General features: G+C 41.8%; 1 protein-coding gene across 1 annotated transcript; it reads left to right on the forward strand.

Annotated features, from left to right (window-relative positions):
• Positions 1 to 864: 864 nt before the first annotated feature.
• On the forward strand, positions 865 to 25,581 carry UGCG (UDP-glucose ceramide glucosyltransferase). Its single transcript, XM_032206118.1, has 9 exons — positions 865 to 1,022; positions 13,812 to 13,953; positions 17,067 to 17,169; positions 18,090 to 18,191; positions 18,565 to 18,677; positions 20,476 to 20,654; positions 21,054 to 21,140; positions 21,608 to 21,797; positions 23,180 to 25,581. The coding sequence occupies exons 1-9, from the start codon at positions 925 to 927 to the stop codon at positions 23,348 to 23,350; spliced, it is 1,185 nt and encodes a 394-aa protein (XP_032062009.1). The 5' UTR covers positions 865 to 924; the 3' UTR covers positions 23,351 to 25,581.
• Positions 25,582 to 26,662: the final 1,081 nt, after the last annotated feature.

A 26,662-nucleotide genomic window follows, 5' to 3' on the forward strand; every position in this document is an offset into this window, starting at 1 on the left:
AACAGCAGTTTTGCTGAGAAAAAGACTGAAGCCAGACAGCGTGAAGGTATGCTGGCTCGCGCAGAGTTGGCTCTGCGGCACACCAGTCCCTCACCTGTTCCTACCAGAGATTTGTCAGTAGCTTTTCACTCCCGTTTCAGTTTTAAGCAGTGCTTTCAGTTTCAATTTAGTCGGTCATTTTCTGTGGCAGCGTGTGAGCTTTGTGGACATAGCATGGTTAAGGGTGGAGGAGACCTCCGAGATCACCCTGTTACCACTGTCGCCCACTAAACCACGTCCCCGAGCACCACGTCCAGCGTTTCCTTGAATTCCCTCAAGGGTGGGGACTCCACCACCTCCCTGGGCAACGCGTCCCAGTGCCTGACTGCTCTCTGTGCGAAGAAATGTCTCCAAAATTTCCAACCTGAACCTCCCTTGGTGCAACTTGAGGGCACTGCTTTCAGCCCGTACACCGGGACTCGACACTGAGCCGCGTCACCCCGAAGCCAGATTTTGGTGCAGTTCGGGGACATTTTGGCCACCAGACTCTTGAAACAGCTACGACCGAGTTCTTGGAAGGGCACTGAGGAGCGCTTCACCGACACCAGCCCCTCTGAGGCAGCCCGGGGGGCGGCCGCGCCTCACCCCACAGCCCGCCCCACACTGCGGGCCCCGCCGCCATGGCCGGGCGGCAGCGGGGGCGGTACCGGCCATAACCGCCCGCCCCTGCCCGGCGGGCCGGGCCTGCGCCTGACAGAAAGGCGGCGGCAGGAGGAGGGGGAACGGGAAAGGGGCCGGGGAAAGGAAGAGAAGAGAAGGGAAGGGAAGGGAAGGGAAGGAAGAAGGGAAGGGGTCGGGGCTGGGCTGGGCTGGGCTGGCGGCAGCGGCTCCTCCTCGGTGCGCGGTGGGGACGGGGAGCAGAGGCGCAGCCGCGGCGGAGCGGGGATGGCGGTGCTGGCGCTGGCCCTGGAGGGACTCGCCATCTTCGGGCTCGTCCTGTTCGTCGTGCTGTGGCTCATGCACTTCATGTCCATCATCTACACGTAAGCTGAGGGGCGAGAGGTTTTGGGGTATGGGGGGGTATCTGGGGGGGGGGGGGGGGGGGGGGTAGGGAGGGACGGGGACGGGCCCCGCAGCTCGACCCCGCAGCTCCCCGCACACCCCTTCGTGCTGGCTGAAAAAATGATAAAAAAGAGAATATTTTAAGTAAATAAATAGATAAAGGGGTCGGTGTTCAGGCCCGGCGACCTTGCGCCGCCGCCTGGAGTGCTGCTGAAGGGGGGGGGGGTGAGGTAGGGCGCGGGGAGGCCCCCTCCTCCTCCTGCTTTTAAATTTATTTTATTTTATTTTTTTTAATTTATTCTCGGTGGTTTGGTGAATGATGGCGGTGTGCGCAGGGTGTCCCCCACCACCACCTCCAGGCCGGTGCTGGGTCGCGGGGTGCCCGGGGTCTGTGTAACAAAGCGTGCTGAGCCCAGCCCTGGATTCAGCTGGGTGCAGGGCGCTGCCCCCGAGGGGAAGGGGCTGGGGGGGGGGCTCCTCGCCCCCTGCACGAAGCACCCGGCTTGTGCCGCTGCCTGAAACGAAAGGCCGCTGTTGCATCACCGCAGGCATCGGAGAGTATCGAAATTTGCGCTAGGATCGGCGGTGTTTCGGTGCTGGTGAGCTGCAGGGGTGCCCTGTGTGGGAGCACAGGCGGCGGTGGCGGCTTCTGGACAGCGCTGAGCCAGGTGAAAACAGCCCCTCGCCTGCCAAAACTTCATCCAGTGCGGGAGCGTGCGGCGGTGCTGCCGCTGCCCGTGAATAATGAAGGAAGAGCGGCAGCTGTGAGGGGCAGGAGACCCACAGGGAGACACGGGAGGAGACATGCGAGAGGATGAACAGCAGGTTTGTGGCGAGAGGGGAGCCAGGGGGCCATGCAGGAGGGGGATGTTGTTGGCAGCCCTCGCCACAGGACCCTGCTGTGGGTGGGTGACACCAGAGCAGGGCAGGCAGGGGACACCCAAGGGACTGCAGCCCCTGCACAACCCATAGTGGGGCAGGGATGCTGCCAGAGGGAGTGCAACCTGTGTGTGAGTCACGGCAGAGCAGCTGCACCTGCTGGAGCAGGGAACAGCTAAGGAGGAAGGAAAATGAGCAAGCAGCGAGGTGGGGCAGAAGGTGGCTGTGCACTGACCACGGCCGCCTGTCTCGCCTGGGTCAGGAGGGGCTGAGCATAAGGTGCAGGGAAGCACGAGGAGCTCAGGTGGGGAGGAAAGGTCTTTGTCTGAAGCCGGGTTTGGGTAAGGGAAACAAAAGGCGCTTCTCTGGAAGTTTGGTGCTCTGCTTTCTTTCCTCAATGCCCAAAACAACAATTAATTTTCCCCTAAGTGGCAGTAACTCGAAGTGAGAAGAATTCCCCAAGCTGAGGCTGCTTTGCCTCCTCCCGGAGCTGGTGGAGAACACGGGCAGCGGCCAGACCTGACATGGCTTGGCCCTAGAGTAAGCGCCGTGGCTGTGAAACCTGGGCAGAGCTGTGGGTTTTGTCACTGGGAATTTGTGGGGTGCCTGTTGCCTGCGTGTGCCACCCCTGCTCGGTACACAAGGCAGTAACGGGCTGGGAACTCGCCAGCTGGCCGGGCGCTTGCCCCGGGCTGTGACACCCCTGGAGAAAGGCGTGCTTCCAGCAGGGCTCCGCAGGGACCGGCCCTGCAGATCTGGGTGCCTCTCTGCTGGAGGAGGGCCAGCAACAGGGCTGTTGGTGCAGGAGGGTGTCCCTCGGGCAGAGCAGAGCAGCTGGTAGCTGACGTGACCAGCTGGCGAGCTGTGGTGGAGGGCCCTGGCCATGTGGAAAGGGGACTGCTGCACCCAGTGTGGCCACGCAGCTGCCCCTCGCTGGAGGGGAAATTAAAGAGCTGGAGCAGTGGGCGGCTGAGAGCTCTGAGGTGTGCAGGGTCTTTGCTTACATGTGGGAACTCCTCTGGATCGCAGGGAGAGGGTGTAGCATCAGAGCAGAATTATGTTTACCACGCACGGAAAACTAATTAAACTGTACCCGCTACAGAAAGCAAGGGAGGAAGATAAAAGTAATTACTCTTGCCGTTTTCTCTTTGCGTGGATGATGCTGTTGGTTTAACACTTGTTAAAGCGATAGGGGTAGGGACTGCTTGTTCTCAGCCTGTGCTGCGCCCAGCGGTGCTTGGCTGGTGGGCTGGAAGGGCTGATCTCTGCCGCTGGAATGATAATGCCAAAGCTGCTCAGCAAAGCTTTTGTGGCCAAGGCAATCCTCAGGCTGTGGTTCCCCTTCAGCATTTCGGATGCTTGATTTAAAAGGAAATGCCCTATGAAGATGTGTGAATTAATTAGATAAATGGGATTATACATCTGTTAAGAATGTAATCTTTCCCTGTTTTTAGTTGCTTCCGGCAGTTGCCGAGGTTAAGGTCATAACAGCATCTCAGCTCTGCTGGTTTGCATTGCAGTGGCTTCAAAGAAGATACAGGTTTTGGATATCTAGGGTGGCATGCAAGGTTTTGGTCGGAGGAAGAATGCCCACTGTCTGTGCTCCCATCAAGGCACTTACTGCGTGGGATACGAGTCGTGCACGATTGTCAGCTTGGTTCTTGACGGCTTTTTCCCCTGCCACCTTTCCTCGCTGCGAATGGGCTTGATTTATAAAAAGTGCAGCGGGTTTGGTGGATTTCATGTTCCTTCGAAATAAGCACGTGGGCTGGAGCAGTGAAATTCAGGCGGCCCCACTGCTAAGCCAAAAGGTGATCTCTGTAAATTGCCTGAAGTATGTGATTATCAAACCAGTACACGCCGGGTGCTCGCCGTGTAGCACTGACTCAGTGGAGTAAATGAAATGAACACAGGCCAAATGGCAGTTTTTTATTGCTAGTAATTAGGTAAAGGGCAGTTTGCATGTATTTGCTCTGTGTAATAAGGCAGTGATGACTGACCTGTTTCAGGCTCTATCCTTCATGCCCAGCTTGGGTCCTTGGGCAGGACCCTTGCGTGCGTTTAGCTGCTTGGGTCGGGGCTGAGACACCGATCCAGCAGGAGTTCAGTGCTGGAGGTCATTGGGTGTACCAACTCGGAAACCTTCTGAAGCTGTGTGGACAGCCAAAGCAGACCTTCAGAACTAAAATCAAACCCGTAGCTGTATCTGGAATGAAAGGAGTGCAACACGAAAAAAGGATCTTATGATATCGGCTGAAGTGTTATTCAGGAGGCCGAGGAGTAAATCGTAATTTATTTCAAGGCTGCTAAAATATCAATGTTGAGTTAATGATGCCTAACTATCATTCTGATGATGTGCAAACAGTGGAACAGAAATTGTCTTAAATCGGGGGGGAAAAAAATAAAAACAACTGAAGCTGCTTTCTCGGGGTTTATGGCACTCTAACACGTCCTGTATTTCTGAATGACTGACTGGCAAATTCTGTGGCAGCGGGTTTGCTGCTTTGACAGCGTTTTAAAATAGATGGTTCTAGTTTAATAATGATGGTTTTCTGAACTTTGTGTCGCTTCTAAAATAAGACTGGCAAACAAAGTCTGTAGAAGCTAGAAAAAGCCTGACTTAAGCATAACCCGATCTGTTTCCCTACCGTGTCTTCCGCCTTTAGTCTAGAAACGAAAGAAAGCTCATGTTTTACAGTTCTCTGAATAACTTGACTTGATTATTTCAACTTGTATGCCGCGCAGAGATGTGTTGCTAATGTGTTTTGGGGACCAAAGAGAGGATGGGACATCTTCGGAGATGTTTTGTCTGCACTGAGCTCTGCCAGTGCGAGCTCACAAAACCTCAACCTGCTCGCAGCTTCCTGCTCTGTTTTCCTGGCCCTCGAAATGGGACTCGTGGAGTCCTGTTCCAGCCCTGAGTCTCCATTGTTTTTGTACCTGCTGTCAGCAGCAATTCCAATTACAAGCACCTCATTTAAATTATTTTATTATTTATTTTTTCCAAGGGATCCATAGTCAGTCCGTACACAAGTTGTTCATTGTGCTGGTTCGCCAGGTATCAGTGGGGAGGATAGTACCATATCATTTCATTGATAACTACTTGCTGGTTTTAGCTTCTAATTATACTTAAAATGTCTATATGTTAAAGAGTAGCCAGTGATTGAAAAAACCCACAAATTTTGTATTCATGCACTGTTCAGGTATAATTAGGTGTACTATGCCTTGTCTGAGTGAAACCCAAGACTTCCAGAAACATAAGTGTAGTAAAACTCCTAAATCTGACTAAAAACATATCTAACACACCTGGTGTGAGTCATATGCATCTAAGGATGAAGTTCAGTTTACAAAGATACAGAAAAATCAAGTTTTCTTCTAAACAAACACCAGCTCCCTTCTCCCCCAGCATAGCTGGTGTTTGATTTCTGCTCTTTGTGAAGTCATGTTGATCTTTGGGTTAATAACATGTTACTGTAGAGCAACTGTGACCTTTCCTTCTTAACACAACGATTCTGTTGTCCGTATCTTATTGTCTTGTCCCCCTGTATTTGTATTTGTCCCTCCCTTGCTGCTCAGTCGATGATTTGTGTCCAGCCCTACCCTGCTCTGCTCTGACATCCTTGCTCGTGTCCTTCTGACCTTTCTGCTTGTTGGCACGGCGGCTCCTTCCTTCAGGCTGTCTTGGTTTTCCACCGTCACTGTCAGTGCCTGGCAGCGGATTGACCAAAGGAGATGGATGAGCAGTAGCGATTCCCTTCGCTGTGACAGGGCTGTGGGTTTTTTTTTTGGTTTGTGGCACTGCTTCAGAGGCAGCCCTCAGACAGAAGCTACGAGGGGAGGAAGCGCGTGCTATCACGTACCGCCAGGCGTAAGCGAGCTAAGATTTGGATGAACTTCCCCGGAGATAATGCGAGTCCCTGTTTGTGAGATGAGAGGTACCCTTCCCTCTTGTTGGTGATCAAACAGAAAACCGAGAGATGCGTGCTGGAGCTCCTCCAGGAAGCGGCTGGGAGGTTCCTAGCACATGCAGAATGCTCTGTCTGTTCTTGGGCTTGTTTTTCTTCGCTGCTCAGATGAATCTGTATTGAACTCAAACCATTTAGGCTGAAATTTTCCATGCAGGTGAATAGTTTTTTCCAGCTATGCAGCTGATGACAAACAAACCTGATCTGAAATGTTTGGTAGCTTTAACAGCAGATTGTCACCTGCGGTCTCATCTGTGTGGAACAGAGAGTGGAGTGAGCTCATGATCTCCATTAGTAATCTTTCTGCAAAAATGCAGAGGGTTAAAAGGAAGTAAAAACAGAGCTTGCATGTTTGACCACAGAGAGGGACACCAGAGAATTAGGAGAAGTCGGGCACTTCTCTGAAACTTCTGTTTGGTCTTGGGTGACGCTGCTACCTTCCTGTGATGCTGGTCCCTACTAGCTAGGGACTGATGGGGATGGAGGCGGTGTGGAGGACGTAAGCTGTACATGTTGCTAATCTTAGACAACCTCAAATTTACCTGACTCTTGTAGTCACCAGGCTTAATTTTAGGTGATCTGTAGGGAAAGACAGACCTGGAGAAGGCAAGTGTTAATTTGTGAGTTATATGCACTAAGCTTGTGATTGGGTGTTTCTGGACTAGAAGGAAGGAAAGCAAAACAGCAGAGAACCAGGAATCTGAGAGTGGTAACAATGTTGGAGAAAAGCCATAATGCTGTAGGCAATTAGCTGATTTTTTTTTTAATGTTATGTGTCAGGAGGATAAGGTACAGGTAATAAACTGTGGGGAGGCAGTGTAATATCGGAGGCTCTTAAAGTGGATGGTTTGGGGGAATCCAAAGCCAAAATTAAAGACTGTCTGGGATAGGCTTAAAGGAGAGCAGCTGTGGCAAACCTGCGGGTGATATCCTCAGTATGTTGAGAAAGAGGAGTGGTGGTGGTGCAATAAACGTGGCAAGTGTGCTGGTAGGGCCAACCATGTCTGCCTGGTGAATGGCTTGTGTGGAAGGGAAAGATGGGAGGCTGCAAGTTTTGGGGTATACAAGGCATAAAACCAGGTTAAAGGGAGCGAAATGGATTGTGCTACCAGTGTAAGCTGGGGTCTTGGAGGCAAAGCAGCATCCAGCTTTGCCTGCCAGCTGCAGAGGAAGAATCTGAGCAGTGGGACGAGGAAGAAGATATCTTGCGTGCTGGCTACCATAACCTTAATCAAGATCTCACAAAAGGGGAAAGAAGCTGAGGCTGTCTGTAAAGCAAAGGTTGCCATAAAGGTGCGTGCAACTTGATGAAGTTGTGTAGGCAGAAGGTGGTAGATGGCCATGACAAGTGACTTTAAGAGTGAATTTGTGGAATTTGTCAGAACTCCTGTGTGGCATGCAAAGTATGTAACTAGTTTTTCTCGTTTGCTAGAGCACTCCTGAAGTCAAAAAAAAAAAAAAAGTAGTGTTAAAAGTAGTCAAATTCATCGGGATTGTAATTTTTTTCTTATAACTGAAAGAAGTTCTGCAAGTTTGATGCCCCTAACATGGGTCTTGCATTTTACTGAAGACTATGGTGTAGAAAAATAATTAACGTACTTCAAATATTTCGCAATAGATCAAAAAAGCCTGTAATTTTTGCTTATTGCAAGGTGAATAGTTTGCATTTTCTTAAATACGCTACTTAGAGTTGATAAAGATCGAGGCTAGATTATACCTTCTTGTTCTTGGCTTGGGCTAATTCATACCTTGAGTCAAATTACTGAGGTTGTAGCATGCATAAAACAAGTCTTACGTTGTCTTCTGGGCAAGTAAGGTAAAACATGTTTACAAGCGTAGGCAAATGCAGAAAGCCGCAGTGAAGCATAGTACCAAGTAAAAGACTGTCTTGGCAGTGCTGCTTGTAACTTTTTTTTGCTTTGAAACTGTATTTCTTGAAGCAGTTTGACCTCACAGGTGCTCCTATGGACTAACCTTTTTTTTTTTTTTATTTAAAAAAATTAATTAAAACAGCTGGGTAACTAACAACACATCTCTGTTGCTGGTAGTTGCTTTGGTCTATTTTAAACCATTGCTTGTTCCCCTCTTCAGAAATACCTCTTTGAAAACCAAAGTCTGTCTGTTTTGTTAGTTGTTTGTTGTTTTTAACCCCTTGGTAAGGCTTCTGTCAGCAGTGTAGTCCATGGAGAAGGAAGCTGTTTAGGTGAAGAAACATCAATTTTCGTCTTTGCAAATGTCCTATTTGTAAGTACTTGTTCTGGGGTGTTGTTTCATTCTGTCTGTGTAATAACAAATTCTCAGGTGATTGTTGCTATGGTTTGATAATGATAGCATGCTGCCCTTCATTTTGAAGAAGTATTTCTCTGGCCGTATGCATACCTTGCTTGTAGCAAAATCAAGATGCTGAAAATTAGACTTCGGTCAACATGCAGAGCTATTTTTGAGGAGGTGTCTTAAGCGCTTTCTGCCAAAATAGTATTTTTTTTTTTTAATCCGAAACATGTTTTCCTTGCAGACTCTGCTGGAGTAAGAGTTAAAGCAGAAATCTTTCAGACTTGTCTCCATCGTGAGAGCACGCATGGTGAAGTGAGAAATTCTTCCTCCCGTGATCATCCTCGCAGACACGTGTTGGGCTGGGGGAGCGGGGGAAGCAGGCAGGGTTTCCAGGCTGCAGGAGTCTTCTGCTGGCCTCTCGCCTGCCTGGCTCCAGAGAAGGAGGTGGTACAGCTGGTGGCGGAGATGCTGCGGCGAGGGCTGTACCCACCAGCCTTTTGAAACACCAGCGAGGTGTTTCAAAACTGAGAGGCTCCGTGTTCCCTTTCAAACATCTGTAACGGGGAGGTGAAATGCACAGGTTTCACAACAGCATTTCCAGGGAGATTGTTTTACGTAGATCATGTAGGAAGGAAGGATTTTTTTTTTTTTTCCTTTTAGGGCCTGTGACCAAAGTGTTGTGTGTATATTTTTGTGGCTTTTTGGTACAGAAGGCAGATGAAATTTGCAAAGGTGGTTTTTCTGGTTCCCATCTGCTGAGGGAGTGGGGGGATTACTTCTCTGAAGCCTTTAATATTGTGTTGAGTATAGAAATTACTCTAATGTTTTCTTTGGAAGGTTTTCATAATTGCTTTCTTTATTGGAAAGTCTTGAAGGTCCCTTAAGACCGTTGCAGAGAGCACTGACAGCCCTGTAGGCCAGACAAGGTGTGTAGCTTTCTTATTATCTCAGTTGATACAAGGAGGGACTGGGACTGTGTGTTCAGACTTGAGTACATCGGTGTTTGAGTGAGGTTTCTGCTGCTATTTTGTACTCTGGAAACATTGTAAACATGAAAATGAGTTAATTAAAAAAAAAAAAAAAGGGGGCGGGGGACTGTCAACCACTAAAATAAGGAGAAAAGTATTGACAGAGTCTGTCTGATTTGTTCATGCCATCTCTGGCCAGTCATTACTACAATTCTCTTACTTGCCGTTAACTGTTTTGGAAGCTTTCAGGGGGAAGAAAATGGAAAATGTTGATGAGTGGCACGATGGGAGCAGTAAGGAGCAGCAATGGGTCTGTAGGAAGCACCTTATTTAATGTTGAGAAAACAATGTTGTCATTTAAACTTGTCCCTTCTGAAATTAATAACGATGTGCTATTTTCTCCCGACAGAATTGCAAAATAAGTCAGAAAACTTTTTTGATTCAGATTTGAACTGCATTATCTCACAGTGCAAATCTTACAAAGCTTTATTTAAAATTTTCATGCTTTTTTTTTTTTTTTTTTTTTTTGGGACTTGCTTCTGTGCTAAGCCCTCACTGCTGCGAGTGGTTTACCTGGCGCAGAGCTGTGGCCGTCCGCAGGAGGTGCCCTCATAAATAAAACACGGGGTGCAGTCCTCTGAAGCTGCCTGACACTCATTGCAAGGAGTCTGTATCAAAAAGCACTTCTACTTCTGTGCCTTGCTGGCTCTTCATTTGCTGCCCAAAGGGATAATCTAAATCCCCTTCCACCCCTACACCTTCCTAAACGTTTCTGCTGCTCTAATCTGCCTGTAGCGAGCGTGTGGCGACGTGGTGACTCAGAGCAGCAGCGAGCTCTTTCCGTGGCGTAGCTCTCGGTTTGGTCAGCCAGCTGATCCAATCTATCCCGTGGCCCTGGCTGCTTTATAGGGTGTGGGGAAGCAGAAGCCAGGCGTGAGTGAGCTGCTGTTTTGATGGCAGCCTGCAGGTAGGCTTCGAGCAGGACCAGGTTCGTTTCAGTGCTTGCCATGATCCAGTAATGGCTGCGGCGCAGGCAACGCGTGGGGCTTTTGTTAAGCACACGGGCAAATTGTGCAGGACCTAGGATTTGGATGGTAAAAGGGTTCCCTTTATGTTTAACTGCAGCCCATTGTATGGGAGCCTGATTGTTTCCCTTTTATCTTGTGGGCGTGGGGATAAGAGAGGGGAGTAGGGAAGGAATTTCTAGATTAAAAAAAGGGGGGTGTTTGCTAGAGGTTTTCAGTTGAGGTCTAAACTGTTTGCTCTTACTTATTTCCAAAAGATAAGGTTTTTTCTTCTTTTTTCCTGCTTCAGCTTTTTTCAAACACGGAGTTAAAAAAAAAAAATAAATCAAAATCTAAAACCCCACCTTTGAAAAGGCTGCACCACCTTATGCATTGCCTGTGCTGAATGTGACTTCTGTGATAACATGTTAAGCTGTTCAGAAAGCACGTCGCAGGGAGTTTCAGCTCTGTATGAAGGCTTGAAGTTAAAAATGCTAAATTGCACGAGATAAGGTTTTTATTGTTCTGCATTGTGTGGTTGTACTTGTCTTTACCGCCCGCTAATTGAGCTCCTGATTCCCAGAACTGGAAGAGCAAATTGATGTTTGTGTTCTGAAAGCATTTCCCTCCCGAAAAAGTGTCATCCCCACAGCCCAGGTTATGCCTCATTCCACCCCTCCTTGAGACCTTTAATTCTGCGTTTTTCTGTGAGTGTGTGTGGAAAGCCTCTTCCATGCAGCCGTGCCAGGGAGAGTGGCATGTCTTGTAAGTGGCAGCAGTGTTTTCTACCAGCAGCTGATACTGGTTAGCCCTTCTGGTGGGCCAGTGAGGACAGGGAGCAAGCTGGAAGGGAGAGGATGCTGTGAAGGACAACTTCTGTGCCAGCCAGCTGTGGAGGGGTTTTCAGGGGACTGGCCCTCATCCCACTGCAAGTGTATTGACACCAAACAGGCAAGAGAGAGGAGGAACGCCAGGGGAGCCTTCTCTTCGCTGTTAGTGAAGCTGCTTGATCATCCTGGCCATCATTTCAGGGTGTGTGCTTGCTAAACTGCATTGAGAAAATGCTGACATGATGAATGGACTAACAGGTGATGTCTTCTGCTTACGGATCTGTTTTGCAGTTTTCAAATCCTTCTGAAGTCGAGGAAGGACCCTAAGAAAGAATAGTGTAGTAGGCCTCAGAGTGCTCAGTAGGATGTCCCTTAAACCTGGTGAACTCCTGCTTTTTACCTTTCTGCTTCCAGAAGAAGAGGAAACCATCTCCCTCTTGTTTCTCATGCTCCGAGCCCAGATCTGGTATTCCATCGCAGATCCTGCTCTCCACAAATCCCTGTGTGAAATGATTCAGCTGACTAAGATGGGAGCTGACCAGAGGGCGTGTGTGTTTGTGTGGGTTCAGAATGACAAGCCTGGAAAGCAGCCTCTTCCCAAAACAAAGATCTCCTGGGCTATCTCAACTGCCTGTGCACCACAGCCTGCGAGGCTGCTTTGGGTTGGAAGGGACCTTAAGGACCACCCAGTGCCATGGGCAGGGACCCCTCCCACCAGACCAGGCTGCCCAAAGCCCCATCCAGCCTGGCCTTGAGCTGCTAGCCCTGAGTATTTTAATTTATTTCCCGTGATGGCTGGTCAGTTTCTCTGGTGATGGTAGGTGTTCAGCTGTAGCATTTCCACTCTTCTTCAGGTTGTGTCAATGCACAAGTCGTCCGTATCGGTGTAAAATGATGCTGCTTCAGTGCGGCGTGATGAGTAGCAGGTCATCTGATGGCTTACCTGTAGGGTAGCAAGCTACCCCACTGAACTGTGCTCTGTTAAAATTCCCAGTCTGTGGTGCTGTGTAGCTGGGTGGATCCTGGTCATGCCACGTGCCCCGTTTGCAGGTTTTCTAGGGCTTTCCTCACTCGCAGCGTGTGTAGGCTCTCCTTTATGTAATTCAGTCACCTCCGCAGTCCTGCACGTCAGCAGGGCTTGTGCTGTAACGCCTGGCGAGGCTCTGCAGTCCTGTCACTTGCTGCATATTCTCTGTCACAAACCTTTCCTTTTTTTTTTTTTTTTTTCCCTCTCCTTTCCTCCCTCCATTCACTCTTCTCTTCCCACCCTGTTACCCTGTTCTTAAGGATTTTGCCTCTGTATGCAAAGCTTATGTGTGCATTGCTACAGTCCATTTAAAATGGATTTTTAAAAAATTTTTTGCCTTACATGCCTCTTACTCCTCCTTTTCAAAGTTACATTATTTGCTCTCCCTTCATACTTAACAGCAAACAAGGGCATTATGTTTATGTGAACATTGGCAAGGAAATCATTGTGGTAGCTTTCTGAACTGTTAAAACTATTACTTTCCTTGTTTCGCTCTGACTGTCCCTTCTCTGTTAATTGTTCTGCAAGACAATTCCGGTTCACCTCTGCAGTGCCCAGGCTCAGGCTTGGTGACAGCGTGAGGACAGTCATCTGTCTTTCTGTCTCTTGGACCAACCATTGCTGGTGCTCTCTGTGCTGAGCTTCTGGTGTCCAGCTGCAAAACTCGTTCAAAGGAGCGTTCTGGGCAAGCAGAGGAAGTAACACGTGAGGATGTTGCTGTCCCGTCTCAGGGAAAACTGTAAAGAACTCCTGGAATCTCTTAGTAGATCAATAGCTTCCCTTCATCAGGCACATTCTTCAGGAGCAAGCTGCAGGAACATGACCTCTTGTTTTGCCATTTAACTAGGATGAATTCCACTCAGTGGACAACCGCCTTATTCTCTTTTTTAGGCAGCATCTTGTGAATTGTAAAAAAATTTAATACAAAATATTATTTCAGTCTGAGTACTGTGCATGTTTTCATACTACTGCAGCATACAGTAGATGAGAACTCATTTTGCAAAGATTGATATTGTAGTAATTTGCAAATGTTACGTTTCAGCAAATACTTTTTTTCTGCAGTTACTTAGATTACATATTTACTTCATTAAAATTTTATTGTGTTCTGGCCCACTGAGAATTTAATTTTGCATTAATTCACACAGGAGCGTAGAATTAAACATTCATGTTAGTGAGTTGTGGCACGGTTTTAAATTTTACTTTGTATATTTATTGCTGAAATATTAGTGATAGTCTAGATTTTTTTCTCACTTTATCCATGATTCTGACCAGGTCTGGTATCTAATTTTTAGGATATTTACACTATAGTTGATAGTTGTACTTTTCTTGGAGATGTTTAACTGTTGATTCTGCTGATCAGTTTTCCCCTGTGCTTTCAGCTTGATTTAAGTTTTGCATAATTTAGTATAGGAAAAATAACATGACTCTTCTTTTTTTTTTTTCTCTGTTGTTTACAGTAAGTTGTTTTTCTGGTTATCCCATTGTAATACCAATAATTCTAAATACTTTGTAGGAAGGCAGGAAAATCTCATCTCCCGATTAGACTGCAGAAAGTGATACTTTTACTGTTCAAAATGTGTACTGTTTGGAAGTTTATCTGAAATATATAGAAAGTTGAATGAGGTTGAATTTAACCTATTCAGCGCTGAAGTTCTTTGGGCATTGCCTCTGACGTGTTAACTGTTATCAGGTCTAAAAATGCTGAACAAACCAAGTTTTGTAGCAGTTTTTAACTTCCGAGTTCCTTAGTGTTTACAGTATTTTGAATAGAGTTCTCTAGTGTATCTTCATTCTTTTATGGTGGTGTGTTATTTCCCTTACAGGCGTCTTCACCTAAATAAGAAAGCTACAGATAAACAGCCGTATAGCAAGCTTCCCGGTGTTTCACTTCTCAAGCCGTTGAAAGGTGTGGATCCTAATCTGATCAACAATTTAGAAACCTTCTTTGAACTGGATTATCCCAAGGTATGTATATTATTTACAGTCTTTCCTCTTATGCCTTCTAAACTGGTATCAAGTGTTTGTGTTAGAGCTATTCAACTTGATTGTATAGTGAGTTGTTCTTCCTTCCACAGCTAATGCATAATTACATGTTTTATGTGTTCCAGACAATAAATATTGCTCTTAAAAAAGCTGCTTATGAAGAAACATGGCTAAGACTTGGAAATAAAACATACTCTAGACATTAATAACAAAGAATTGCTCAATGATGAGATTATCCTATAAAAAAACGTTGAGGTGCAGAGTCTCCAAGCCACTTAGCCACTGCTGGAAAATAAATAGTTAATAAAAGCTCCCATTTGCTCTTGAACACTGTTTGACTTTGTAATATTAGTGATAAGTAATATAAGTGATAAGTGCCAGAGTCTGTCCTTGCTTTAAGGACTGTGCAGCATAAAGTAGAAATGCTTGCTGCATCCTTGGGTACCTGGCTTATGCTACCGTGTGTGGAAAACATGCTATTCCTACTACAGGCCAAGATTTTGAACCCAGGAGATATTAAGACTTTTTTCTCAGTCTTTCTCAAAACCATTTCTGGTAATGTTCCTTCAGCTGTAGAAGGCTAAAGGTGTGGGTAAGCTCTACAGCAGGTTTTTGTTGTATGTGCTATTTAGGAGTGAGTTCAAAACTGTCTGGTAGGGTTTAAAAAAAAAACAACAAACAAACAACAACAAAACACTTGGAACTTACTAAAAATTGGATTGTTCTTTTGTAATGACATCCATGGCCTTTGAAAAGCTTGAGGCACGCAGGTTTGAATCCTTTGACTCACTGAAAAGTGCAATAAAGGTTAAGTGTAGCCAAAATAAATTAAAGCACGCTTGAGGCATTCTTTATATGCTAATATTGCAAACAATGCAAAAAGCTTGCAACGCGACCTTAAGACATTCTATGAATTTAATGAGCATCTGAACACTTGACTACAAATACTTTTTTTTTTTTTAACCTACTATGCATATTGAAATTTTGGCAGAAATCCCCCCATTCCTGTTATATCCAAATGAACCTGATTCTAATGTTTATGTAGATAAGCATCTTTGTATTTCTTTTGCTTTAGTCATATACTTTGTAGCTCTTTAGTCTGTTACTGTACACAAAGACAATTTACTGTGTAAAAGAATTTTTCTCTGTACAAATGTTGGCGTGTCAAAGCTTTTTGTTCTTTCTCGTTGAATTTCTTTCAGACTGTGAATATAGAAATGTCAATGCAACTGTGGATGGAAGATTAATTTTACAAGTTACCAGCAAAAATAATTGTTCTTTTGCATATTTAATTGAATCAGCAGTAAAGCGCTAATTTCTTCAGTTGGTAATTTTCCTGATGTTCAAGATGTCAGGACCATTCTATAATAGTGGAAGGACCTGCCTGCTTAATGAGACAGGTCTTTTGCCTTTTAAATCCAACTTCTTATGCTGGTAAAAAATAATGTGAAGCAAATATTACGGACTCTTTAGGTTAGCAGGCTTTAGGCTTGCACTCTGAGACATAAATGTGCCTGTCCGGTAGTCTGTAGCGCTAGACCAAGTCTTACTAGCTACTATTTAGTGGTTAATGATTTTAAGTTTCCACAACCTAACTTTTGATTGCTGTATTTTTGTCTCTATCTTTTTTTTTCTTGAATGTATTTATTCCATTTATTTTATTCAAAACTGTAAAAACATTACTTTTTACTGATTGAAAACATCAGAAATGGTTATCACTGAACTCAGCTCTTGAGATTCAGCTTTATTTTTGATTATGTAAAATAAAGTTCAGGTAGGTGTTAAAGCAGTGTGAGGGAGATTGAAGTAACTGTCTTGATCAGTAGTTGGAACTTCTCATTTGGCATAGCAATTGTAAATAAGATTCAACAATAATACTGTTCTTAAGCTGAATTTTTAATTTTTGGTCTGTAAAAATGGCCACCAGGTTTCTTGATCAGAGATCTAAATTTTCTGAATGTTCTTTGTATGGAGCTCTATTAACTTCTTGTAATACTTAAGCAATTTGACCAGGGAGAAGGGAAGGTTATGTCAAGTAAGGAGCATTCAGGGAATCTCTTACAAATGCAGAAACAAATGTTTCGTTCCAAGCTTGTAAAGTTGTTTCAAAACATTATGTTGAGTGATTCTTAAAAAATGCCACTTTTTCACTCTAGTGTCTGTAGTTCATGTAATAAGCGTGTAGATTGCTGAAACTGCTACAGTTTTCCTTTACCTCTTGATAGTTTTTCTAACTGTTTTTCTGTTGATGAGGAAAATGTATACACATTACGATGGCAAGATGCATGTCCCTGAGCTTAGCTTTTTTATGTGCTTAGGTACACACTTACAGGTCTCAAAGGATTATCTTCTGTGCATCTACATCTACTACAAAGTAAAGAAAGGAAAGATGCAGTTTGATGTACAATAAAGCTTGTGTTAACATCTTAGGGAGTTCTCTTAGGGGTATAAAAAGAAACCTGACTGTCTGAATTCCATTTTTAAGTGTCTTCCTTGTTTTGTCATGCAAGCATTCAGAGCATTACAGGCTCTGTTGGTAAAGATAAAATTCAATCACAGTTCTGACATACTAGAGTTTGGAAATTAACGTATGTTGACTGAAAGTCAAGATACAGATTGCTTGGTCTGCTGTGAAAGCTAATGCTTTCATGGCTTGTATCATCATTTCTTTAATTATTTTGTGTACTGTAATTTCATAGAGTGTAAACTCGGTTTTAAGATTCGTATGCGAGCAAAAATGGCAGTGAAACAAAAAATGTTGCCTTTTATGTGTACCAGAATATCTTGTTTTGTGCCCAGTAAAAACGTTTCCAATAACAGGAAAATGAATGTTCTTAATGACAACAGTTTATAAAGAAACAGGTTTAGGTTCTTCTCACAAGTATGTGGTTGCACATTGAAAAAGTCTTATTTAGCTGTAGAACAACCCCATTAGTTTTTTTTTCCAATTCTATCCCAGTGCTCTTTATTTTTTCAGTTTGGTGTACCATTAAGCTTTATTCCCTCAGCTATACTGATATTGTGTGTGTGTGTAAAAACAAAACAGAAAAACATCTGTGCATTTGTGTACACTTCTGTTTTTCTTTTTTTACTAGTATGAAGTACTACTCTGTGTACAAGATCATGACGATCCAGCTATTGATGTTTGCAAAAAGCTCCTTGGCAAATACCCAAATGTTGATGCTAGGCTGTTCATAGGTAAGCAGCGCAGCTCTGGGGTGGGACTCTAGCTTGAAAAATCTCTTTAGGCCTTCAACTCCTTGTACAGTATTCTGCAATAAATAGTTTTCTTGTTCTGACAGCGTTGGTTCTGTAGCTTAGTCATCTGTTTGAGAGAAGTATAGAATTAATTTTGTATTCATAATTTGAGACCTCGTTTTAAAAACAAACAAAACCAAACTGTAGGAAGAAGCATTTGTGCAAGCCCCTCCTCACCCCCCAGCTTTTTTCTACTAAATCTGGAATTCATCAGTTTAAATCCCATCTCTGTGCTGAACTAAACATGCAGGAAGTTACTTAATGTTGTGGGTGTATTTGAGCTTGAGGTGTTACAATAATCCTTTTTCACCAACTTGGAGACTGTGAGTCTGTTTCTTCTCTTTCTGATTATATTAGAGGAAAGGAATAAGGCATATTAGAACTAAATACTAGTTTTAACTAGAAAGCTATAATGCTTCTCTGACATGAAATAAACTGAATCATATCTGTTAGGAGCAAACTGTCTCACTGTTCTTGCTTCTGTTCTGTATTTTTTTTTTTTTTTAATAAAATTGGCCTAGAGCATAATGATCATGATCAGTAGTAGCAAACAGCATTGACCCTACAGAATGTAGTAACAAGCTTTTTAGTTCTACTGTCCTTTCAATGTCATTAACCTTATTACCTTGGCATTATGAGGAAGCACTTGAATCCTTTTCCTTTTTAACCCTCTGCATAATTGTAGTAAGAGCTAAAATATAGAAGTGAAGGAACACTTAAAATTTTAATCTTTCTATTAAGTTGGACTTAAAGAATTGAGAGGTTAGATTATTCTGTTTCAGTTAACACATCTAAGTATTTGGAATATTGAGCCTAGATTGTAAAAAGCATGCATTTTATGTGCATTTTTTTTTTTTTAGGTGGCAAGAAGGTTGGCATCAACCCCAAAATTAACAACTTAATGCCTGGCTATGAAGTTGCCAAATATGATCTGATATGGATCTGTGATAGTGGAATCCGAGGTAGGTGGGTGTTGAAATGTGATGACAATTGTATTGCTCTTACTTGCTGCAAGCAAGCAGTTGTGGGGGATTGTTTTAAATGAGAATAGAAATAGAAATTCTGGAAAGATATTTTCACAGAATAAAGATGCTTCATCTCTAAAAAGTATAAATACCATTTAAAAAAAAAATATTAACCTGCTTTCATTCTAATTGCTGTTGATCATAATAATGCTAATCATAATTACTGTTTTACTGACACTGTTGCCCGAAAGTACTGCACACTGAAGTGTACCTGCTCTTCATAATAAAATGAGTCACTGCATTTTCTGTAGAGTAGCCTCTTGCTAATGACAGCACTGTTCAATAAATTGTTCTCTCATTTGTCACTTAGTCACACCAGACACACTGACGGATATGGCCAATCAAATGACTGAGAAAGTAGGCCTGGTCCATGGGCTTCCCTATGTTGCAGACAGACAGGGATTTGCTGCTACCCTGGAACAGGTCAGTGCAATGCTTTCTTTTTCCCTAACACACTGCTGGCTGATTAAAAGTTGTATAGTGCCTTCTGCAGCTTTTAAGTGAAGGGATGTTTCATTTATTTTTAGCTGCAGTTACACTTCAGACTATCTAGGATAATGTTTAAATGTTTGAAAATTCAACCACAGTCCGCTAAACATTGATTGAATATTTAAGTTTGCAATTCCAAGAAAGAGTGCAGGATTTTATTTTAAAGTTAATTAAAACTGGAAACTTCTTCACTACTTATTCAGAAAAGGCTATTCATTTCATGTTTCCTTTTGAATAGGAATACAAAAATGGCTGTATGCCAGAATAGTCCTTTTCATACAGTGTCTTATTTACAACTCAGCGTATAAGCAGCACCTTTGAGAACAGAACCTAAGCAAGGCATATATGCTGTTTTCAGATAGTAGTCGCTCAGCTGAAAATACCAGAAAGCTGGGAGAGATCCTGAACAGAAAGTAGTCTTGTTTGTTTACTCAATATACTAGTAGGAATGGTTTTCTTAGAAGAACGTTTCCATTCCATTTCCATTCTATTAAGTCCATTTAGACTTTCAACATCTACAGCTGTATGTAGCAGGAAGTTCCACAGTTACAGCCGCCACCACCTTGTTCACTCTGAACTTTGTTCTTCTGTAGTGTACTTCATGTCTCCTAATGCTTCATTTGGAAGAGAAAGTGAACAGCTGATTTCTGTCTATCCTCTTTATATCACTTATGTTTATCTGTCCTATTCTTCCCTCTCTCTATTCTCAGTAAGTTCTCTTTTGTAGAATGAAAAGGTTGAGTTTTCTTGTTTATTCCTTTTGTCTCAAGGCAAGTAATTTAATCAATTATCTTTTATTCTAAGCTGGCATGAATGAGGCGTTTTGGCCCTGAGTCTGATGTTAGTCAAAGGCAAAATATGAGAGACAAAAGTGCAGGGAAATTCAGTGGAGAGAGAGCAGCTCGTGTGAGTTTTCTGCAGCAGAAAGTCTGAATTGATTTTTTTTTTTTTTTTTTTTTTTTAAGGGAGCAAGAAGCAGTAGCACAAAATTCTTAGTATTGCTGTTAATCTCCTTAGTACAGTATTTCATCTCTTGCTACTGTATTCCTGGAAGAGCTTTTTCTTCCCATATCCAGTATGCTGTAAGATCAGCATGGCTCTTCTGGAATGAATTAGTGTATTAGTAAGACCATCAGTGGGAAGAAGTAATGAGAGGTGCTAATGCTCAGTACCAACTGTCTTTCTGTAGAAAATTGCTGGTTCTATATTAGATCTCACAAAAACATAACTTGCTTACAATCTGAATTTTTATTTTGCCTATTTCTTCTTGCATGTACATTAAATAAACAAAATTCCACTGGTTCTATACCACCGTATAGTAAGCTTCTTTGAGAATGTATGCAGAAATTTACTTGATGTTTACAAGGAAGCAGCATATCTTTTTTTCTATAACCAAATCTATAAGTGATTGGTAGTATGATTTTTAGTATGTACTTCCTGAGAACAACCTCTTAATTAGAAATTAAATACCAAATTAAATATGGTAGTTCAATACATGGATTTAATGAACAGCTTAAATTTATAAAAACAGCACATATCACTATTAGATTTATCAGTTTTGGTGATACGTTAGATTTCTTATGTGGGTGGCGAAGATCTTTCCAAGTATATCATCATAATTGGCCATGTCTAGATTATTTTTTTTTCCAAACACTTACAGGAGAAAGCTGTGGGTAGTACTTGCATAAATACAGGTAGATCTTTAAAAGTCTTATTTGTCTTGTTTTTGCAGGTTTATTTTGGAACTTCACATCCAAGGTCATATATTTCAGCCAATTTAACTGGCTTTAAGTGTGTGACAGGAATGTCGTGCTTGATGAGGAAGGATGTCTTGGATCAAGCTGGAGGACTGATAGCTTTTGCACAATACATTGCGGAAGATTATTTTATGGCCAAAGCTATAGCTGACCGGTAAGATGACTGGACATTGCTTATTGCTTTAAGTACAGTTTTAATCCTTATTTTACGTATAGGCAGTTGGGTCAGTTTCACATGTATACAGCAAACAGCTTTTACATGTGCTTTGTCCTGTCAATGTATTCTTGGAGAAATAACTAAGTCACAGTGCACTCTATTCCTTTGGGAAAAAAAGTTTCAGAGAATTTGGAGTAAATATTATTCAAGTGGTATTTGCTACCTTCCAAGCAAGAGACTTGATAAAATCTGCTCAATTTGTTTTGCTTATGTATAAAAATGTGGCATATATACCAAAGAAACTTTCCAAGTCTAATAAAATTCTTAGATGTTTGTTCTAGAATTGGTCTTTGCATTTCTTATTTGCTCTTTTTTTAATACACATTTATATTTCAGGGGCTGGAAATTTGCAATGGCCACGCAAGTTGCAATGCAAAACTCTGGTTCATATTCTATTTCTCAGTTTCAGTCCAGAATGATCAGGTAAAATTTAAATTTTTACTTCTCCCTCTCACCTCTTACTTGCTTCTGATGGGGAAAACTTAAATTATTTTGATAGAAGTTTTGCTCTCATCATTTAATGTAATATCCAGAATGATGAAGTTCCAATGCATGGCTTGAAGCACTTTTCTTGTTGGTGCTGAAAGAGGGGTGCTGGCTTTCCACAGAAGTAGGACTAGGATATTAACATCTTAAAAAAACAAACAAACAAAAAACTAAAAACCTTAACAACAACAACAACAAAAAAACACAACAACTTTATACCTTTTCAATACTATGCACAGTATGTTTGAAAGGGAGATTTTTTTGCCATGCTTAATGTGGAGGTGTACATTAAATGAGATTAAACTAGCATTGAGAAAGACCCTGTCGGCTCTTCACCTGATGAGTCTGTTGAAGAGACATAAGGAATTGTATATAGTTGGAACTTATTTATTTGTTTTTCCTAGGTGGGCCAAACTGCGAATTAACATGTTGCCTGCCACAATAATCTGTGAGCCAATCTCAGAGTGCTTTGTTGCCAGTCTAGTTATTGGCTGGGCAGCTCATCATGTGTTCAGATGGGATATAATGGTATTTTTCATGTGTCACTGCTTGGCATGGTTTATATTTGACTACATTCAACTAAGAGGTGTTCAGGTATGTAGCTTTTTTTTTTTTTTTCTAAGGTTATGAAAGTGTTTAGTGCCAACTACTTCAGCAAAAAGATAAATGTGGTTGTAGGGACAAATTACTTCTCTTGATGTTGTCAAGGAAATACCAGGTCAAATACTGCTACCCCTACCCACCTTCCAGCTTCAGTTATAGAAGCATGAAAGGAGGGTGTAAGTGTGTTTCTTCGTAATATTGTTTTCTGAGTACACCTACCTCTACATAGGCTCTGAAAGTTGGCTTCTCTGTTGACTTTATCTCTTCTGCATTTGTTTCTAGTCTGCTCTACGTTAGCATGTCCAGAATTTTTAAGCTTTTTTTTTGAGTCCAAGAACAGCAGCTTTGTGGGATTTTAGTTTTCTTCCTTTCTTAGTTGTTCTTTTGTCTTGTATGACTTGAGGCTTATATGTACATTTTAAGTATACAATTACTTAGTCTTACTCTATTTTGATATTGAATAATGGATTTATTGTACAGATGTAGTCTTCTAAAAATAATTCTTTTCCATCACTGGAAGAAGTGAAACCTCAGCAAAACTTTGAATATAGAAGGATGTCACAAGTCAGTACAGCGTTTGCTGTTTTAATGCTGTAATTCCTTATGCTATTTTTTCTGTGACCATATTCCATCTAAATCTAATCCACGATTACTTGTGTATACAAATTTATCAAATAGCTCTCGTTATGAAAAATATTCTTTTTGTAGCCTTAACAGTTACTAGAAAGATAAATTGGTTCTGCTGTTGATTGTGTAGAACACCAACAGGCAGGTTTCACAGTCACCTTTCTGAGTCCTCATCTCACCATGCGTGACACGTACATGGAATAGGGGAAGAGCTTTGTGCCTAGTCTTCCCCTTCTGAAGCCTTCTGAAGCCTCCTCAGTTTCCAGCTCTGCATGTGGCTGGAAATCCTCAAAGGAACAGAAAAGGCAGAGGCTCTAAGCTCTTTTTAATCCCACTTTTTTCCAAGGCTAAAAGCTTGGAGTTTTTTGAATTTCACTCTCCTGAGAAAGAGCAGTGTAATTCTCCCATCTAGGTGCTGCTGTTGTGGGGTCTGTGGCAAGAACCTAGTGCCTGCTTGAACACAATTTTACAGAGCGTCAAAAGGAAAAAACATTTACACTTTTCCTTGCCTTTTGCTCAACACAGAAGTCATTCTTTGAACCTTGTGGCTCATTCTGTCAAGCTTTGCATGTTTAAATATGGGTAATACTTTGAATAGGAAAACTTTCTTGGATTCAAAGAAGTTTATTGATAACGTAAATCTTTTCAGTAAGCTTTCGTATAGACTTGTTAAAACACTTGTGTTAGAGATAAACATGCTATTCCAAAGGAATTTTGGAGTTAAATATTTGTTCTTATGTTCCTAGGGCGGTGCTTTGTGCTTTTCAAAACTTGATTATGCAGTAGCTTGGTTCATCAGAGAATCCATGACAATTTATATCTTCCTATCTGCTTTGTGGGACCCCACTATTAGCTGGAGGACAGGACGCTACAGATTACGTTGCGGAGGCACTGCAGAAGAAATCCTTGATGTATAGCCACAGCTTTGTAACTGTGAATGTCAAAAGAGAAAGGGGATCAAAAGTATTATAAATTGTTTATATAAGTACTTTTAAGAAAATCTACCTTCAGTAGTTTTATTACTTGTATGTTTTGGTATCTGTTCCTTAATTTATTTTTGCATGGCACTTGCATCTGTGAAAATACATCTGTAGTTTTGGCCAAATGGTACCTTGCTCCTATGTACAAATAGAAATGGTGAGAATTGGTCCTGACATCTACTTGCTATGTGAATGCTCTGCAGTAAACTAATTAAAAATTATACGTATATCCTCCTGGATATGAACAGCTTCTTACTCCATGGTGTACTGGCCTAGCAAAGCCAGGGGTCACATAGCTATTGTCCAGCTGGCTTGCACAAGGCTACACCCAGTAAAATCACAGAAAAAGTATGTCTGATTTCTGTCATATCCCACTAAATTGAACCAGTAATAGGACCTCGGGAAAGAAGCTCTTAAATGCTTTATGCCTACCTCTTGTAGTTGCTGCAGAACAAAACGAATGGAAAGGTAAAAACGCTTTGCAAAAACAAGCTAAAGTAAAGCTGGAGTCTCGTGTTTATATGTATATATGAAATACTTGTCATTGCAATGAACCAAAAGTGGACTGAGTTTGATAGAATGCATTGAAAGGAATTATTAGACAGTCATGTATTGTGAGCACATTTTGGCCAACTCTGATCTGGTTCGGTCTTGAACCTTGTTAAGCACTGTGCTGTAACTAGCCTAGCTGGTCCCCTTCACTATTTCCATCCTTTTATAAGGGGTGTTTTGTGTGAGTGGATGCTTTTAGGGGGGCGGGGGGGTCACTAGGGAGTGGAAAGGAGCAGAAATACATTTCAGAAACATTTCACATGAGCTATTTTCTTACACACACAATGTCTTAAGAATGTAATTTCATGATGCAGGTATTTAATAACTTTTTAAAGTGAACATACATACCTACACTAGTATCATAATTAAGTATTCAATTGCAGTAGTTATTGTGAATATATTAAAGGGCTGAGTGAGTTTGCTGTTACTGATTAAAGTTGTAATCTTAATTTAAATATCAAACTAAGTCTACTCTTGGCTTTTTGCCTACTACTGTTAGTCTAGCCTTTAAATTGGACTTTTGTATTCCAGTGGTATGACTAAAAAGACTAGATTATAATGCATGCCGTGTTTTCTGACCCCTTCCCTGTAGCTTGGTTTCCAACCTCATTGTGAGACTTCCTAATTTGTGGTGAACTGGACTTGTTTTCTTTGAACCTTTTAAATTAAAAGCAAAACAAAAAACACAGCAAAGCTAGAGAGGGATGTTGCATAAGCCTTTTGTTTTCATAATTGTATTTATGCTACTTTACTTCAGATGGGATAGAATATTGCCACCATGAATGTGAGCTGTTAATTATAAGGCTGAAGCCAACAAAGCAGCTTTAAAAGTTGGATTATAACGTGTAGCATATTAGCAATAATGATGTGTATTTATAAAAATGGATACTTTTACCTTACTGAGCCAATCCCTTAATTGTCATATGCTACACACTAGCGTAATGTATATGTATGTGTTAAACATACTCTGGGCCAAAATGCTTTATCCACCTTAATATTTCTTTTGCCTTATGATACAATGGAACTTCTTTTAATGGGCATTTCTGTATGAACAAAGGCTTTTGATGCATGCTTCATTCTTTTCATGTGAATCAGGAAGAAACTTTTCCTGAGGAAAGTTGCACACTGAAAGCTAGTCTAGTTGTGACCCACGAAAACATTGTTTTTAAGAGTTTCTACATAGTTGAATTTTGCTGACAACGTTTGTATCTTTGTTTCATGAAGTTCGATGCAATTCATTGCGCTGTTGAAGTGAAGCATAGCTTGCAACGTAGCATTATGCTGATTTCTATGCAGGCAATGGAACAGAAAACCAAAAAAGGCTGAACAGGCTTCATTTTAAAAATGTAAGTGGGGATAACTGTTTAACGGGTGCTTTTGTATTAGTAGAGCCATCTTTGGTCAAGAAAACTGAAGCTTAAGCAAATAGTTTAATTTGAGTATTGTCTGGTTGATTATGGAATGGAAACCAACACTGTCAGATGCTGTAGAAGATGCTGCAACAGATCTTTTAAAAGTTAAAAATGGCTAATGTAAAGTTGTGTTGATATACAGATATGTAGAATGTACCATGTTTATTTAAAATCATTGTCTTGTTTTTCTTTTATTTAAAAATAAATTTTGAATACAATGTTTGGAATACATTTTTTTTTTGCATTTTGTTCAATGGCATTGTAAAAAGGCAGCTTTGATTTAAAGCGTTTATGACAGTTTTAATGGGTTTCTTTTCTAATTCATCTTCACTGCAATAAATGAGAGTGCTGTGGTGTTTTTTTTTTTTTTTTTTTTTTTTTTACACCTATGCCATCTGTTTTGGATTTTACATTTTGCTGAAATTACCTTTCATGTGCCTAAATCTTTTGAGCTATCCTTAGGTTTTTATAGAATAACTTCAGTGTATGGAAACGTCATAACTGATCAGATAGAAAACTATCTATTGTCACTAATCAGCCTAGATTAAGGCTTTATAGATAGATGTCTTTGCTATAAAACTTTTAGAAATTGAGCAGTAGCATTCATACTTCGCTTTGAGGCACTACTGCTGAGAAAGCATTCTGTGCTTGCGCTGTCATCGGACTGGTATTTCTTTTCCTTAATACATCCTCTAATACCAGTTTTCATGCAAATCTTAATAAGAGACTGTGCACAACAGAGCTGCTGGAGTCTGGGAGGGATGGTGGAAACAAACACCCCTGGAATCGTTTGATAACTGCTTATAGAAACACATATATTCCTGAATGCATTTCGTGCTCAGTGCAGCTGCACAGCACACAGCACAATACTTAAATCCCTCTTCTGAGTCCTTTTATTAATTTCCTCCCTATTAAGCAATGCTTTGGCTTTTATTCTGTGCTTTCAAATGAAATATTTCCCACTTGAATTCCTTTCATTGCCACTCTTCTGTCTCCTGATAGTGCTGACTACCTTCATTTCCTGTTTTCAGGGTTTGAACAGTTGATGCCTGCTTATATCCATCTGCTTTCATATCACTTCTGAAAGCTATTTCATTCATTGTAAAGGCCTCTTACTCCTCACACAATTATTTTCTTACCTCATTTTAGGGTAGGTCTGAGCTCCAGGCGTTTTCTGGTTAATCTTGTCTCTCAAGAGCTTAAAAAGTGGACAACAACAGTGTCATATAGTAACAAAGAAACTTCCATAGTGCTACAAAGTGACTCGAATGCTCTTGTAGAGTAC

This window comes from Aythya fuligula, chromosome Z (assembly GCF_009819795.1).
Source record: "Aythya fuligula isolate bAytFul2 chromosome Z, bAytFul2.pri, whole genome shotgun sequence".
In the NCBI taxonomy this organism is placed as follows: Eukaryota; Metazoa; Chordata; class Aves; order Anseriformes; family Anatidae; genus Aythya; species Aythya fuligula.